Raw genomic sequence first — 18,247 nt, forward strand, 5'->3', positions numbered from 1 at the left:
ATAGATTATTCAATATTCCTTTTTTCTTTAAAAGTAAGAAATATTAAAAGTGTCCTAGTAGAATAATATGGATATGCTTTTCCCAATCTAAGCACAGATCAGGACTTTATTTTATGATTAAGAAATTTAGAAAATTAAAAACTTACTTTTAACTCCCTGTTCCATTAGACATCATGAAGAATGCTACAAAAATAATATTAACTTTTAAGTTCTGCCTCTTGTAGATTTGTAGTGTGTTATAAGGAAACATAATTGTAAGTATAGCTATATTGAACATTGTCCACAACAAATATTAGGAGACAGTTTAAATATTTGAAAGTCCTAATCTCCAGTGGTTTGCTTGTCCACTGTAAAACGTTGGAAAGAAGATCATAGAGCTCTCATGAGATTGAATCAAGAATTTATGTGATGTTACATGTTTGATAGTTAATATCAGCATATCAGAAAAATCAGGACTACTTTTTTTTTTTAAGTAATTTATTTTGCACACTTTCCAGGACTTTTCCCTGGGCAGTCTAGATAAGTGTATGAGTTAGTCTGAATTATTCATCTAGATTATTAAGATCCTAAAATGGCAATGCAAGATTTACATTTTTTTTTTATGGCTAATGTTTTAATTTTGGTCGTAGCCTCCACAGCATAGCAAGTATAAAACATACATGTGTCGAGACATGAAGCAGAGAGGAGGATGCCCTCGTGGGGCCAGCTGTACATTTGCACACTCACAGGAGGAACTGGAAAAGTAAGTGTGAAAGTCATCAGACTCAACCTTCCAGTAATTTGTTAGAGAATAAGATAGAATTATTAAGTAGAATAATTTTCTGCCATTGAGAAATATGAAAAGATGTAGTTGCATTCCCTTTGATGAATAGGAAATGTTTAGAAAGTAATACAGAATTTTAAAAAAGAAAACCAAAGCAGTTTCTTCACCTTTCATTACATTGTACCTACAAGTAGGAAGCTACTTGTGGTTAACTGAATCTAAAAGTGACTCATTTTCACTATACCCCCCCAATTAAAAGTCTAAGAATTTTCATCAACTTTAACTGATTGATTTTAACTAACTGCATAATGCCTTTCCAATGGAAAAATTTGCCCTTTGCTCTAGTCAAGAAATTATTTATTGCCTGGCTCATTTTCACAGATTATTTCAAATTTCAAGGACCAGATAATTTCAGTGATGTTAAATTGCCAGCACATAGTAGAAAGAAGGGAAAAACTTCTTAATTGTTTTATAAAACCAGTATAACGCTGACAGTAAATTTGACAAAGCACAATTAAAGAAAACTACAAATTCATCTCACACATTAATATTTTTAAAATCCCAAATATTAAAACTTAGAATTCAGTAATACATTAAAATAGACACCATTACTAAGTGGAAAGGTAGCATAATATAATTACTCTGGGTTAGAGAAGAATGGGTATGATAACCACGTGATCATATCCAAAGATGCCAAAAGACATTTGAATAATATCCGATGTCCATGATAGATCAAGATCCCTTAGTAGAACAAAAACATAGATGTTTTCCCAACATGATAATTAAATCTCAAATCAAAAGCCAGCATGATAGCATGATGCTTAATTGGTATTAGTTTATTAGATTCAATCTTGTTACAGACAAGAGTAAGGGAAAATTTTCTACTAGTAAAAAATGTTATTTAACATTCTGGAAGTTGTAGCTAATGTATGTAAACAGAATAAAATAGCCAAAATCATTAAATGGGAATACTCAAGAGAAATACTAGAAACAAAAGAAACAAGAATTTAGTAAGGTAGCAAATCAAAAAATTAGTTTACAAAAATGAAGTACTCTCATGTAAACTAGAAAGGGAAACAACCAGTTAAAAAGTAAGGTGACATTAAAATCCCTTTTGCGTTAACAACAAAAACAAAAAAAGATAAACACCAAATAATAAACTAATAAGAAATATCCAGGATCTATTGAATTGAATTAGTAAACTACATAGGAACATAAGAGAAGAGTTGAATAAATGAAGAAGCATACTGTGTTCTTGGATAAGACTTGGCATTATAAAGGTTTTATTTCCTCTTAAACAGTAAGTTCAGTGAAATCCCAATTAGAATCTTAACGTGATGATTTTGGGAACCTAACAGAATCATTCATTTGGGAGAAAAAATATGCCAATAGCCAGGAAAATTTTGGGAAGAAAAGGTCTTCAACAGGGGCTAGACTAATAACTATTAACCTGTTTTATGAGCTAAAGTAAGTATAAAGACTGTGGTATTAGCATAGGAATAGATAGACCAATGAAATACAATAGAAAATCTAGAAAGAGTTCCAGATACATATAGGAACTCAGCATATGTGCAAAAGGTGGCATTTCACATCAATAACAAAAAAACATGATGATGAAACAACTCTATCCATTTGAAAAATAGGGCTGGATTATTACCTTTACACCAAAACAAATTATAAATTTATCAGAGATTTAAATGTTTTAAAAGGAAACTATAGAGTACTTAGAAATTTTTGTTGTTATATAATCTTACAGTAGGAAGGATTTTTTAAGAATGACACCTAGCATCTATAAAGGAGAAGATCAATAAATTTGATTACGTGAAAATTAAAAACTAAGATAATGGCGCAAACACCACAAACTTAAAAAAAAAAAAGTGGGGAAATGACATAGAAAAGGCTGATATCCATAACATAAAATGAGCTCCTACAAATCTGTAAGAAAGAGAAGAACCAGTAGATATATGGATCATGTAAATAAGCAATTCACAGAAAAAACACTTATGGCCAGCAAACATGTGAAACTATGTTCAATATCATGAATTGTTAAAGAAATGTAAAGTAAAATAAAACTTTATATTTTTGAACTGTCAAATTGTCAAAGACTGAGGCTAGCCAGTGTTTAATGAGATATTGAAAAAAGCCTTTTTTTGTTAATCGGTAGTAGTTATAGCTTCGGAGCATTATAAGAATTTCTAACGTGCATACATTAGACTTAATAATTCTGCTTTTGGTTATTCACACAAGTGCAAAGTACATGTACGTAATTTTCTGTTATTACATTGTTTTAATAGCAAAAAATTAAGGACAACCTAAAATGTACTGACAAAGAAATATTTAAGATTATGAAGTAGAGGAGAATATTTACTGTGCAGCCATATATGACCCTATTTCTGTAATTTATAATCTTAACAAATCTAAGAATATTAAGCCAGTGTATGGAGTGGAAAAATCTGTATTATATACCAAGCTGTTAACAGTGGTTACCCCTGATGGGTGGTCCACCCCCCGCCCCTTACCCCAAAGTGTGTGTGTGTGTGTGTGTGTGTGTGTGTGTGTGTGTGTGTGTGTGTATACACATACACAAGTTTTTAAGTTGATAGCTAGAGCCAGTGTTTCAAGAGAATTTCTAGAAAATGATGTGCTTGGAATCCTTTCCTTTTGTATCCATTTCTTAAATACATTTTAGTTCTTGATTTTTGCTTTTGCTTTTACAGTTTTGGTTTTTGATGTGTGCCTTTGCTTTTTATATAGATTTCGTAAAATGAACAAACGCCTGGTTCCCAGAAGACCCCTGAGTGCCTCTTTGGGTCAACTTAATGAGGTGGGCCTGCCTTCAACAGCTATCCTTCCGGATGAAGGTGCAGTGGATCTGCCTAGCAGAAAAACCCCTGCTCTGCCAAATGGAATTGTATCAGCAGGGAATACAGTAACACAGCTGATTCCACGAGGGACAGACCCCAGCTACGATTCTAGTCTGAAACCAGGAAAGATAGATCACCTGAGCAGTAGTGCCCCTGGATCCCCTCCTGACCTGTACGTTGTTTTTCCTAACTTTTATTTAAAGTTTCTTTATAGACATAAAGTAGAAGGAAGAAGGAATAATCAATGCTTTGTTTTGGGGGGCTTATTTTGTTGTTTTTTACTTCTATTTCCTGTGCCAGTGATTTTTGAGAAAACAATTAGCATAGGTGACATAAGATCAAAGTTTGCAAATTTTGTAGAAGAAATGGCTGTTGGAAGAAACCAGTTTCCCAAATTGTGGCAATTTTTTTTACGTTTAACAATTTGTGTACATTAGAAGTATTTTCAAGACCTTAAACTTGACTTGCAGAATCTTGCTCCCATAGGCTAGAATCTGTCCCTAAGAGTATTTCTGCCTTGCCGGTTAATCCACATCCTGTACCTCCAAGAGGGCCAACAGACCTGCCCCCTATGCCTGTCACCAAATCACTTCAGATGGTACCGCGAGGTTCTCAGTTATATCCAGCACAACAGGCAGATGTTTATTACCAGGATCCTCGAGGAGCTGCTCCACCATTTGAACCAGCACCTTATCAGCAGGGTAATGATCTTTCACTTATGTCACTCACTTTTCTTAGAAGGTATGAGAATGATTCCAAGAGTGATCATATTTTCAGTAATCTCAAAATAAATAAATGCTTTTTTTAGTACTTGGAAAAAACCGAGGTTATATGATCAGCTAAATAGTATGAAATAAATGAAGTAGCAAAGCTATGAAAAGTAATTCGCCCTAACTGGTAAAAGCAGTTGTATATTAAATATGTTTACATATTTATAGAAGTAAGTCATCCAAGTAGACAGTGGAAATTTGCTGAGGCCGTATATATTTTCCTGACCAAAATTTTCTTCGAGTACGAGAAAAGAATTTAATATTACAGTGGATATAAATTAAACACACAGTACTTTTTTTTGCTTTCAGTTGTCACCTAATATTTTTTCTAGGCCCTGTAATATATATGAAAAAATGCAAATACATACTTTTAGATAGTTTATAGTATAGAATCAGTATTAGTAAAGAATAGAAAACTATATGTGTGAGAGTATATATATCTATATATGTGTTTAAAATGAAGTGTTCAGTTGTGGTAGTTAATATTACTGTGGTAGAAATTAACTGCAAGACTCAAGGAAGATCATTGAGAACTTGAGGAATCAAAAGACTTTGTGGAAGGATGCCCTAAGTAGAGGTATTGGGAATAGAAAGGAAAATTTACAAATGGATTGTAAAGATGAGAGTCTAGAGTAAAGGAGGAGTAAGGAGACTTGTTGTTAATCCAGGTGTGACTGTTGAGGTCTGGATTAGTGTGATGGGAAAAAAGAAAGTATTTGAGAAAATAGACAAATGTGGAAAATTAGCCAGTTTTAATAATATACCAGGTATGGAGAATGAGGAGAGGACTTGATTGAGGTTTCACATAATGTAATTCATGTGAAAAAATAAACAACGATTTTTAAACTAAAGTGTTGACTCTCTCTATCAGAAACAGTATAGTGCTATTGTTTTTTAAACCGGGATAGATTCAAGGTGTTCTCCATTTCCTTTTCCCAAGGCTATATTAATTTTGAATCAGCAGTGTCTTTTCTGATTTCAAAAAAAGTAGTTTTAAGTTGGCATGGTGTCATTCATACATATAAGAACATGATAAAAGTTGATCTGTGTCTTCCTTTTGACCATTCATTGCAGGAAAATCCCAACTGCTTTTGTTGAGTTAACCTTACATATGCTGAATCAGTAAGGGTTCAATTGCAGATAGCAGAAACCATTCTGGCTATATTAGCAGAAAGAGGTTTAATGCAGAGAGTCCTACAAAATCAGTCGAAGCATTGGAAAAGCAGACTTAAGCTAGGTCTCCAGGAATGAGTCCCAGAGCTAGTTGCTGAAAGAACCTGTTACAATGAAGCTGAAGAAATAGGAAACTTCTGCCCTAATCACCAACTTGAGGAGCTCATCAGTTGAGGCAAACATCTTGAAATTGGGAAGCTACTGCCACGACTGTTGTCTCAAGAACTCTAGGGGACTTCCCTGGCGGACCAGTGGTTAAGACTCTGCACTTCCACTGCAGAGGGCACGGGTTCAATCCCTGGTGGGGAACTAAGATCCCACATACCGCACGGCACAGCCAAAAAACAAAGAACTCTAGAGCTATGCAGTTAGCTGCTAGATCTGTACCAGCAGAATGGACCTCTTTCCAGTTAACTCAATTTCACATTCAGAACTTATGCAAATGAGTGATTTGTAGAACCTAAGCTTCAGGGAAATATAGTTTTTTTGCTTTTCAGTGTTTGCAGTATGTTAAGGCACACCAGAAAGATGGTCAAACAATTGAGAGAGCCAATTTACTGTTGTAGACTATAAGTAGATTGGTGTTTTCAGTAACCTTTAAGGATAATTTTTGCTTGTTATTTTTCGCAAAGCTAGCCTGACTACATAAGCAGAGGGAAAAACATCTAAAGAAAGGAGTGGATTTTTAATTCTTTAGTGTTGAAATATTTTAAAAGGAAAAGTCTTAAATAGAAAAATAGATTGGCTCATTGTTGCTTTTGGTTCCTCTTTTGTATTGTACAGGTATGTACTATCCTCCACCACCACAATGTGTGTCCCGCTTTGTCCGACCTCCACCATCTGCTCCTGAACCTGGTCCTCCCTACTTGGATCATTATCCACCGTACCTCCAAGATCGTGTAGTAAACTCTCAATATGGCACACAGCCACAACAGTACCCACCTATGTACCCACCACACTATGATGGCCGTCGAGTATACCCTGCTCAGTCTTACACAAGAGAGGAGATTTTCCGAGAAAGTCCTATACCCATTGAGATTCCACCTGCAGCAGTACCATCCTATGTACCAGAATCCAGAGAAAGATACCAACAGATGGAGGGTTACTATCCAGTGGCTCCCCACCCAACTCAGATCAGACCTTCGTACAACAGAGTATGCTGGGTTTTTGGGGTTTTTTCTTATTATATAGATTTACTTGATTATTGCTTGCAGTGATTTTTTTTTTTTAACCTTTTGCCATGGTAATAACTCTTTGATCAATCAGTTCTTTTTTAAAAGAAAGCATCTTCTCTTTTTTCACCTTTTCATAATCTGCATAGGTTGTTGGGTTTTTTTTTAACTTTTAAAGGGGGAAAAAATTAATACCCCACTCCCGCTAACCCATCTTAGTTTCTGAACATTAGATGGTTTTATTAACATTTCTAGATTTATTTAAAAATTATGGTCTCTGATCAAGAAAAAGAAACTTAAATTTAGCTCTTTGGGAAATCCTGAGAGCTTTTGGGGGTTTTGTTTGTTTTGTTTTGCTTTGTTTTATTAAGTCTTGCTGTTTTGGATGTTAAGATGAGTATACAAGCTGCTTATTTAAAATATGTGCTAAGTGAATCAATGTGTCCTGAAATTCTTTTTCAATTTTTACTCATCTTTGCATTTTCAGGAGCCTCCTTACAGCCGGCTTCCTCCCCCTCCCCAGCCCCATCCTAGTCTAGATGAGCTACATCGAAGACGAAAGGAAATAATGGCACAACTAGAGGAAAGGAAGGTTATCTCTCCACCTCCTTTTGCACCTTCACCAACATTGCCTCCTGCCTTCCAACAAGAGGAAGTAAGCACATCTTTTTTAGTCTCTTTATCAGTTTTTCCTTAATCAGTGATTTATTGTGTCCTATTTAAGTCATCTTCACCTATTCCCAAGGTCATGAGGGTGTTTTCCTCTAAAAGGTTTATTATTTCACATTTAGATCTACAGTCCATCTAGAATTGATTTTTGTATATAGTGTCTTAGGAGTTAAGATCAGTTTTTTCCCCAAAGGATATCTCATTGATCAAGCATCATCTAATGAAAAGACCATCCTTTCCCCAGTACCCTGCAGTCACCCTTATCATAATCTGGTCACCTTTGTCATAGTCAGGTGACTGTATGTTTCTGAACTCTGTTCTGTTTCATTGATCTGTTTCTCTATCCTTGTACCAACACCACATTGTCTTAATGTAGTAGTATTGTACATCTTAATGTGGTGGTGTATGTTTTCCAGTTTTGGTCTTCAGGATTATCTTTGCTGTTCCTGGTCCTTGGAAATTCCAGACACATTTTAGAATCAGCATGTGGATGTCCACAGAAATCTCTGCTGCAGTTTTTATTAGGATTACATTGACTCTCTGGATCTGGGCAGCCCAGTATGGGCTAATAACCACTAGCCACATGTGGATAATGATGCTTAAAATGTGGCTAGTTCGAATTCATGTGTGCTGTAAGCATAAAACATACATTGGATCTGAAGGTTTCGTACCCCCCCCCCAAATATCAATATATTTTACATGTTAAAATGATACTACTTAGGGTGTATTAGATTAAATAAAATGTATTGTTAAAATTAATTTTACCTGTTTCTTTTTATTTTTTAATATGGCTACTAAAATGTTTTAGATTACATATGTGGGTCAATTATATTTTCATTGGACAGTGTTGCTTTAGATCCATTTGAGGAGAAGTGACATCTTTCCAATATTGAGTCTCCAAGAACGTGGTATACCCTCCACTTCCTTGGATCTTCTTTAATTTTTGTCAATAATGTCATATCTCATATAGTTTTCAGTGTCTTGCACATCTTTCAATAAACTTATTCCTAGAAAACTAATGTTTTTGAAGCTATTTTAAATGGAATCCTTTTTGAAATTTCATTTTCTCTTTGTTATTATTAAAGAGAAATTAAGTAGATTTTTGTGTATTTTGACACCTGTGTTCAGCAGCCTTGGTAAATTTCCCTATTAATTCTAGTATTTGTTAGTGGATTCTTTTGGATTTTCTGTGCACACAGTCATGTCCTCTGTGAATAATGACCATTTTACTTTCTCCTTTTCAATTCTTAAGTCTTTTCTTTTTTTTATCTTGGTTGTGTGAGCTAGATCCTCCAGTATAAAATAAAAGTGATGATAGGTTTTCTTATTTCCAGTCTTTGAGCAAATGGAGCTTCTAATAATTTACCATTATGATGTTTGCTGTCAGCCTTTTTGTAGGTAATCTTTATCAGATTAATGAAATTTCCCTATATTCCTAGTTTTTATAGTTGAGACTGTCAAAGGTTTATTCAGTAGTGAGGAGAACAGCAGGATGATAAAGTTGATTCAAAGAGTAGGAGAGACAGGCTAATATAGGTAGTGAAAGGCAGGAAAAAAAACACTGAAATAGAGTTGCTAGAATAAACTGGTTAATGTACTAGAGGGTAATAAACCATAATTTGAGGGTTATCAGTATTTCCACAAGTCAGTACTAACAGTTATCATGAATGAGTGTTGTCTTATTATCGTTTTAATGTCTTCAGGGTCTATAGTGACCCCATAGACATTTTTCCACTTCTGATAATTTTTTTCCTTGGTCAGTCTTGCTAGGGATTTATCATCAGTTTTATCTTTTCAGAAAGCCAGCTTTTTGCTTTGTTGATCTTATTTGTTTAATTATTTTGGTTTGTTGATTTTACATAACTGCCTCAGCTCAATGTGTGTGTATGTGTGTGTGTGTATATATATATATATATATTTTTTTTTTTTTAATGTCAAGTAGTTTTTTCAGTAGGGTTGCAGTTGATATTATGTAAGGAAAATGTCTTGCATCCTTTTTTTGTAGAATTATGATTCTAAACAATACTTCTGGCTGACAAATTATGAATAATAAGCAATGAAAATTGAAATATATCACACTGCATATAATAAACAGTAAACTTTGGGGTCTACAAAAGTAATCTACTAAGTAATGATTGTTCATAGTATCTGGCTTTCCTGTCTAAACACTTTGGATGAATTTTCCACAATAATGTAGGTTAATTAGTAAAGCTATAACATCTATTTTTTTTTATCTTCTATTAATATAATTTTACTTGTAAAGTATCAACATTACATGATATTTTTTCAAAAACTGACTATTAGAGACATCCCAGAGCCTTGTTATGCCATACCATTTTTTGAGAAATATGGAAAGCAGTACGACACTGTGAAAAGTGAGCTAATTTTGGAATGAAATATACTTATCTATGAGGTTCAGCTTTGTGGCTCAGTGTGTGATCTTTTGTAAGTTATTTAGCCTTCATTAACCCTGAGGCTCAGGTTTCTCTATTTGTAAATCAAGCATAGTAAAACCTTACCTCACAGTGGTGTGGTGAAGATTAAATGAGACATAAGGCATCTGGCACAAAGCAGGCATTCAGTAAATAATAACTGTGTATTTATTACTTTTTTACTTGTAATAAAAATGATAATAATGCCTGGCTGTTACAGAACTTCATCTATTGACAGAATTATTTTAGTTACTGACATACAAAGCTATATAATTAAACTTCAGTTCTGATTATAAACAACCTACATATAATTATACTAAATTCATACATTATAAAAATATATAATATAGAAAGAAATTTCTCCAAAATCTCATTTTCTATATCACTGTCAGTTTATTATATATTTTAACTTTTTATATATGTTTCAACTTTTCTGTGCATGAACTAACACACCATTATAATTTTTAATCAGATCATTTAGTAATAATATATTCAGATTTTACGTTTTGCATTTTTTTTGTTTTTGTTTTTACTTAACCAGTTATCCTGGATGTCTTTCTGTATCAGTATATAAATTTATCTCATTTTTTAAAAAATAAATTAATTTATTTATTTATTTATATTTTACTTTTGGCTGCGTTGGGTCTTCGTTGCTGCACAGGGGGTTTCTCTAGTTGCAGCGAGTGGGGGCTACTCTTCATTGCGGTGCGCGGGCTTCTCATCGCGGTGGCTTCTCTTGTTGCGGAGCACGGGCTCTAGGCGTGTGGGCTTCAGTAGTTGTAGCTTGCAGGCTTAGTTGCTCTGCGGTGTGTGGGATCTTCCCGGACCAGGGCTCGAACCCGTGTCCCCTGCATTGGCAGTCTGATTCTTAACCACTGCACCACCAGGGAAGTCCTATCTCATTCTTTTTAATTGCTGTATAATACATTGATTGCAGGGGAAAAAGCACTCTTGTTAGTAGGTCATGTCTTTAAAAAGCTTGCTGTTCTACACAAAATTTGTAAGCAGAGGAGAAATGTAAAAAGGAGCTGGAATTTTTAAAATAGAAGTAGGACAAAAAAAAAGGAAAGAGGTTATAAACAATGGAAACAGGAGTTGTGGTTGAAAATGAGTGGTACTGTGAACAGCATATCCCTCTGCCAGTGCAGAAGACCGAAGTGATGACTCAGAAAATAGAAGGTTTTTTTTAGTATAGGGGGAAGCCTAGAGCCATTTAAATGTACCAGTACCCCCTGGATTATTAGTATGTCAGTATATACATCTGTGATAAAGTGAGAGCAATTTATTAGTGTTCTAGCACTCCCTATACTGGTATAACCTTGGTCCGATCACCCACGTTGTCTCTCATGGACTTGAAGAACATATGAGATAGTGTATACATAAAAGTACTTAGAAAACTGTAAAACATTACACAAATGTGAATGTAAGTAAAAATGCATTAGACCTAGAATACCTATTTAGTTATTACATAATTTCAGAGCTCATCCTGAGAAAAGAAGATTAGGAGTCTTATCCTTTTCACTTCATTGACTCAACCCTAAGGACCAGAATTTATTCATGATATGAATTATTGCTATTAAAGAGATTTAGGTAAAAAAGTTATTACGTCGTCACATACTATATAGAACATTTAAGATTACATTTTAAAGAATTTCTAATGTTCTTGTTTACCTGGAATGTTATTGAAAGAAACATTAAGGAGGGTCTAGCAAAACTAGGGCCTAGTATATACTTGCTTAAGTGTTAACTGAATCTGATGAGAAAGAGGATGGGCAAATCTCTTCAAAAATCCTAATTTGATTCTCTGAAAGATATTGAGATACTTCTTTTTTTTTTTTTTTTGAGATACTTCTTTTTGACCCTCTGTTAACAAAGTGTAAAGGCTGAATATCATTTTTCATTTGTTTTATATTTTTCATAGTCTACAAAAATCTTCTAGTGACACAAATCAAATAACCGTTACTCTGTTGCTTCAGCATGATGTTCTAAAGAAATTCCTGCTTTCTCTGTGCTGTTACTCATAGACCCATTTCCTATTTTGTTTCTTTTTTCCTTTTTCCATCTGTAGTTTTTGGATGAAGACTTAAAGGTAGCTGGGAAATACAAAGGAAATGATTATAGCCAGTACTCACCGTGGTCATGTGACACCATCGGCTCCTACATTGGAACCAAAGATGCAAAACCCAAAGATGTTGTGGCAGCAGGGAGTGTGGAAATGATGGTATGTGTAATAACTAAGCCATAATTAATACAAATCAAGATAAACCAAATAAATTATCCCCAGTTAATAGTGTAAACACAAGTAACTGAGCTTTGCTTAAGTTTCAGATCATATTCTATACTATGTGATTGAATTATATTTATATGTTTTTTTAGTTCTTTCAGGTATATGTAAAAATCTTTTCAAACTTGTCTAGACAAAGAAGAGCGTTTCTTATGTTTCTGTGAAGCTAGCAATTAACCCAACAGCTGTTTAGAATTGAAAGTAAATTAATTTGCATAATTAAGACCTTGAATTTCTTGTCCAAATAAATTATAACTCTTTTACAACTCTTAAGTTTAAACAGTAAAGTTGAATCTAGTGAACAATACTAGTGTTTGAATCAGAATTATAGTTACTTAGCTTCAGTAGCAAGGGTCTAGCAATTAGATTTCCATTTATCTTTCTGACTGGAATGCCTTTTAAAAACCTATGTTGGCGCTTATATTTTTAAACAGTATTTTTCTAACTATTGATTATTGAAAATTAATTTATTGGGTCATGATGGGCCTTTTTTTAAAGAAATGAATTAGAATAACAATATAAATACAAGAGTACATTACATGTAGTTAAGGATAAATGTTTGTCATGAAAATATATATGTATACATATATACATTCAAATATATATATATTTGAATGTATATATGTACTGGGTCATGATGTAAAAAATATTATAGGGAGTGGTCAGAGGTTTGAAAAGCAATGTTTTATATGACAACTAAAGGCAACTAATGATTTTAGTCTTATCAGTAAGAACATTATACTCTATTTTAACCTTATTACAGAGCTAGAGGAAATTATGTTAGAGATCTAAGTGTGGGGTGGATTTCTCATTTTACTTTTTACCTTCTCATTTTACTTTTTACCAGAATGTGGAGAGTAAAGGAATGAGAGACCAGCGATTGGACCTTCAGAGAAGAGCAGCAGAAACCAGTGATGATGACCTCATCCCATTTGGAGACCGACCAACAGTATCTCGGTTTGGTGCCATTTCTCGAACTTCCAAAACAATATATCAGGGTGCTGGCCCAATGCAGGCTATGGCACCTCAGGGAGCTCCCACAAAATCTATTAACATTTCAGGTAAGAATCTCAGAGGTAAGCCGATTTGGAGTGTTCATAGTCACAACTCCCAGCACCACGTACTCCCCATTTACCGTCAGTGCTTTTCATAATCTTGCAGGGCAGTAGTCTTCAAACTTTTCTGTGGAATTATCCCTGTAGAAAGGTAATTATAACCCAGGGAATTGTAGGGGTACAAACTAAAATTAAATATCTGTATATGAAGGTAATAACCTATGTGCTATTTTTAATAGTTTCATTGCTTTTGTTAAAATAATACATCTCATTTTTTAAAAAATATCAAACAAAAGAAAAAATTACAAAGATTGACATTTTAGTGGGGGAAAAACAAACATCAATACCCCTCCATCTTTCAAGATAACTGTGTACATAATATGCCTATGCCTTTTAGATTATGGCTACCTAAAAAGAAGAATCAAATCTATGAATTGCATCATTCCACTGTAAATTACTCTCTTACAGATTATGGTCCGTATGGAACCCACAGTGGCTGGGGAGGTTCTCCATATTCACCTCATCAAAACATACCTTCTCAGGGACACTTCAGTGAGAGGTATAAGTCATTCTTTTTACTTTTACAAGCCTTTAAAATTACTCAACTTACTTTGTTTTTCTGGTCATAACATGTTTTAAAAATAAAATTTTAAATTTATTTCATACTTTCTTTCCCACAAAAGGGAGAGAATATCTATGGCAGAAGTAGCCAGTCATGGAAAACCCCTTCCATCTGCTGAGAGGGAACAGCTACGACTAGAATTGCAGCAGTTAAACCAACAAATTAGCCAACAGACCCAGCTGCGTGGACTAGAGGTACCAGCCTAGAGATGTTTTTTCATTCCAGTTTGTGAAGAGTTCTCAAAAAGATTTTACAAGGAGGAACTTCGGAGGTAAAATGAACATAAAACTTTGAGGTTTGTTTCCCAAGAGTTAGTGTAGTTGTCCATTTTTCAAAGAATGTAAGTACTTCGAAGTTCTGAGACAATAGGAAATATAGAATTTCTGTTACCTGAGAATGGAAAACATATTTTATATGTTTTATATATTATACATTATATATTATATATGTATATATATAAGCTCCTTTTATATTTTTACACTGTATAATATTTTAGATAATCTAAAATTTGTAGATTATCTAAAATATTATATAAAATAAAAAATATAAAAGGAGCTTATATTCCTTGATGGCACATTTAAGTTGAAGGTATATAGTATATAGTTTTTCAATCAACAGATGCTTTTAGCTTAAGATTTGTTTTTAATTTCTTATATTTTCTTTAATTTTTAAAAATTTCTCTCGTTTCTTTTACTCGTCAGCATCTTTAGTAGACGCTTAGAACTTTGACCAAAAAAAAATAGCCTCTGTATAATAATAACACCTTTCATTAATATAGTTCTTTCATTTTATAAATTACTATCACATATCTTATTTGACCCATACATGTCCCTGACAATTAGATTAGGGAGGTGGTATTGTCCTCCCCCTTTTTGGTTGAAGGATATTAGTTTCACAGAGGTTGAAACATGAACCCAGCTCTTCATACTCCAAATTCAGTGTTCTTTCCACCATGCTACCTGATACTTATGAGAAACAAAATGTCAGAAGGCAAAGAATTCTTAAAGTCCTTTAAGTGCCACATCAGGAAGACTAGGTTTTGTTTATATTATCCTTTGCATTGGAACATAGACTTTGAATATGGAAAGCTAAAGACCTTCTAGTGATAAATGCATTGCTCCCTTCTGGAGAAAAAGATGCTCTTAGAATGTTTCTTTCTAGATCTAGATCTTTCTACCAAGATCTGTAATAATAAGTAAGATATTGCTTTGGAAATAAATTTCTAACTTATTAGCAAGACCAGTAGGAGGGATTTTTGTTTGTGTGTGTGTTTGTTTTTGAACATGTGTCTGGCTTGTGCTCTTATGTAAGCAAGAAGGTTTAGAAATAAAAACCTGTATAGTACTCATGTTTGTCTCCTTTTTCCTATTGCTTTATTAACATTGGTCCAAAATTTCTTGCTGATTCCTATCGTAAGAAAAAAGAATGCTGTGTTTATTATGTTCACCGTTAGTTTATTAACTTGTTGAAGATTTGGACCTTTAACTCCATAAAGCATTATTCCTTACCTTGCTATTTCATGGCTTTTTGTCTTAGTTGAAATTTCTAGACTGATTTTCTGTTCCAAAAGAATTTCAGCACTATTTAACCCACTGTGGTTAAAAGTCCCTGCCATTACTGAGGTTTCATGAAAGAAATTATAGAATTTATATCAGAGAAAATTCAATTAAAAAACAAAAGGAAAAAAATAGAAAAGAAAAGGAAAAAAGCACATTTATAGTTGACTTCTCTTTCCACTAAGAAAAAGAGCGACTTATACCAAAGATTAAATTACTATTCACTGAGTTTAAATGCCCCATCTTTTCCCTTTTGTATTCAAATGGTACTCAGAGAAAGAAGCAGTGCCTTAACATTTGCATCATTTTTATTGCCAATCCCTGAGTAGTAAGTTGCTTGGGCGGGTCTGGCATCAGGCCTGGTCACTCTGTGCGCGGCGTGGCATGTGTTGAGCTGTGTGCTTGGCTTTTGCACTAGGCTGTCGGTAGCAGGTTGGCGCTGCAGAGGGAGGCGAGCGCCTTGGCAGGCCAATCACAGCCCCCACCGCCGCCGCCGCCGCCAAAGTGGCCTGGAGCGCCCTCAAGTGAGCAGCTGAGCTTGGAACTGCACCAGGTGGAAAGGGAAATCGGGAAGAGAACCCGGGAACTGAGCATGGTAAGTGCTATGGTGGGAAAAGAGAGGAAAGCTGAAAGGAAAGCCTCTGTGTAGTTGTGTCGCTGAACTCGTGGCTCTGGAGTTCTAGAATCATCTAGAGCTGTAGAGTCATCACTCCAAGGCACTGCAGTGAGTGATTAATACTGACAATGAGTGTCCTGAAGATGGTCTGCCTCCCTGTTTTATCATTCTTCTCCTCATTCTCTTTTGGTTTGAGTGTGTTCTTTGTCTTAGTTTTCTGCATTACAAAAAACTTTCCGGGAAAACAAGGCAGTTATCTGGAAGTTACTAAATTTCTGTTAAACGTATTGATTAAGGAAGTAGAGGGGATGGTGTTTTTTGCAGTGCCCTCATGTTAAACAAAGATGTATTACCAAATAACATTTCTAGGTTTCACAGCCCTTATGTTATTGATGACATATTTTTTTGTCATGAGTGAGATGCCATCTACATATTATTTCCTGTGGAATTGCATCCATAGATATGCTTAGGGTTTGTTTCATAGTGCATGAACTCTCATTTCAGTAAATTTTTAGTCTTAAGAGATTGAACCATTCCCTCAGATTGCATGGTAATTGTTTTTTTGTTGTTGCATAGTTTTCATATTCTTTTTAAGCAAATAGATGGGATATTTCATTTTTCTGTTTTCAATAAGTGTATTATAGATACTTATTATATTTTGACTTGCTTTTTCTGAGTCATCAGTTTTTCTGTGAGATTTTTCCATGTTAACTTGAGGCATTTGTCCCCTTGCTATCCAGCTTGGATAGTGAGCAAGTGGGCCGTACTCCATTATGTTTTTGTGCATGTCTCTCTCTCTCTCTGTCTTTTTTTTTTCTTTGGCTGCATTGGGTTTTCGTTGCTGTGTGCGCAGGCTTTCTCTAGTTGCTTCACGCAGGGGCTACTCTTCGTTGCTGCGCAGGCTTCTCATTGTGGTGGCTTCTCTTGTTGTGGAGCATGGGCTCTAGGTGCACAGGCTTCAGTAGTTGCAGCACACGGGCTCAGTAGTTGTGGCACGCGGGCCCTAGAGCACGTGGGCTTCAGTAGTTGCGGTGCATGGGCTCTCGGGCACGCGGGCTCAGTAGTTGTGGCGTACTGGCTTAGTGGCTCTGCGGCATGTGGGATCTTTCTGGACCAGGGATCGAACCCGTGTCCCCTGCATTGGCAGGCAGATTCTTAACCACTGTGCCACCAGGGAAGTCCCTATGTCTCTCTTTTAATCTGCCTGTTTCGTAGGTCATTTTACAGAACTAAATATGATTTCTGATCATCATTTTGTATTATCTATATCTGTTCTCTCTTCCATTAGCACCATTAAATAAAAGATAATGGAATTTATTTCCTTTTCTTTCAAAGGAGAACCAATGTTCTCTGGACATGAAAAGCAAATTGAATACAAGTAAGCAAGCAGAAAATGGACAACCAGAACCACAAAATAAGGTTCCAGCTGAGGACCTTACATTGACATTCAGGTAAAGAAAGGGACATTTTCATAGTCTTATACAGTCATGACAGAAGTACCCTCATACATATAATTTGATTTTTTAAATATTATTTTGTATACATTGAGAAAAGAATATTTTTGCATAAGTTCAGGAGTTAAAACTTATTTTAGATCAGACCCAAGGTTGAATTATCTGTTAATACCTAAGAAATAAAATTTTCTGCTTCCATCTCCTTTTTCCCCTTGTTTTTTAATTTATTTAAAACCAGTGTTAACATTTTGATGTATACCCTGCTGGTCTTTTTTTTTTTTCTTCTGGTTTTTTGAAGTGTGTAGGCATTTAGCCTCTTCCACCCACCTACCCGCCCCGCCCCCACCCATCCTCCTGGTTTTTAATTTGGTCTATCCCACATCATCCATTATTCTTCTACAGGTACGGAAGGATACATATCAGCTATTATGAACAACCCTGCAATAAACAATATTATAGTTAATTCTTTGTTTGCATATCTTGCATCTTAGAGTATTTTGCAACTTAGGGTATTTTAAGGCTTTTGATGCATAGTCCCGAGTTGCCCTCCTGATGATATACAACAATTTCTAATGCCCTGTTGCTTTCAGGCTTAGGTTTTTGGCTCTTTAAATCCATGCATTATCCTGGGTTCAAAGCAATTTCTTGTACTAGTAAACCTGCTAAAAGCAGGGGTCAGCACTTTTTCTTAAAGGCCAGATAGTGAATATTTAAAATTATAAGTTTTACTATTTCTGTCAAAACTCAGTTCTGCCACTGTAATGTGAAAGCAGCCGTAGACAATATGCAAGCAAATGGGCAGGCTGTGTTCCAATAA

At 34.8% G+C, this 18,247-nt stretch overlaps 1 protein-coding gene across 4 annotated transcripts in view; it reads left to right on the forward strand.

The window, feature by feature from the left end:
• RC3H1 (ring finger and CCCH-type domains 1) overlaps positions 1–18,247 on the forward strand; it is a 98,390-nt gene that overhangs the window by 72,313 nt on the left and 7,830 nt on the right. For all 4 annotated transcript variants that reach the window (XM_082437188.1, XM_082437189.1, XM_082437187.1 and 1 more), the window contains 11 exons: positions 630–742; positions 3,518–3,799; positions 4,114–4,328; positions 6,354–6,724; positions 7,230–7,397; positions 11,912–12,064; positions 12,975–13,188; positions 13,651–13,741; positions 13,866–13,998; positions 15,779–15,955; positions 17,312–17,427. In XM_082437188.1, the coding sequence (XP_082293314.1) occupies positions 630–742; positions 3,518–3,799; positions 4,114–4,328; positions 6,354–6,724; positions 7,230–7,397; positions 11,912–12,064; positions 12,975–13,188; positions 13,651–13,741; positions 13,866–13,998; positions 15,779–15,955; positions 17,312–17,427 (2,033 nt within the window). The remainder of the gene's footprint in view (positions 1–629; positions 743–3,517; positions 3,800–4,113; positions 4,329–6,353; positions 6,725–7,229; positions 7,398–11,911; positions 12,065–12,974; positions 13,189–13,650; positions 13,742–13,865; positions 13,999–15,778; positions 15,956–17,311; positions 17,428–18,247) is intronic.

This window comes from Balaenoptera physalus, assembly GCF_965194825.1.
Source record: "Balaenoptera physalus genome assembly, chromosome: 1".
In the NCBI taxonomy this organism is placed as follows: Eukaryota; Metazoa; Chordata; class Mammalia; order Artiodactyla; family Balaenopteridae; genus Balaenoptera; species Balaenoptera physalus.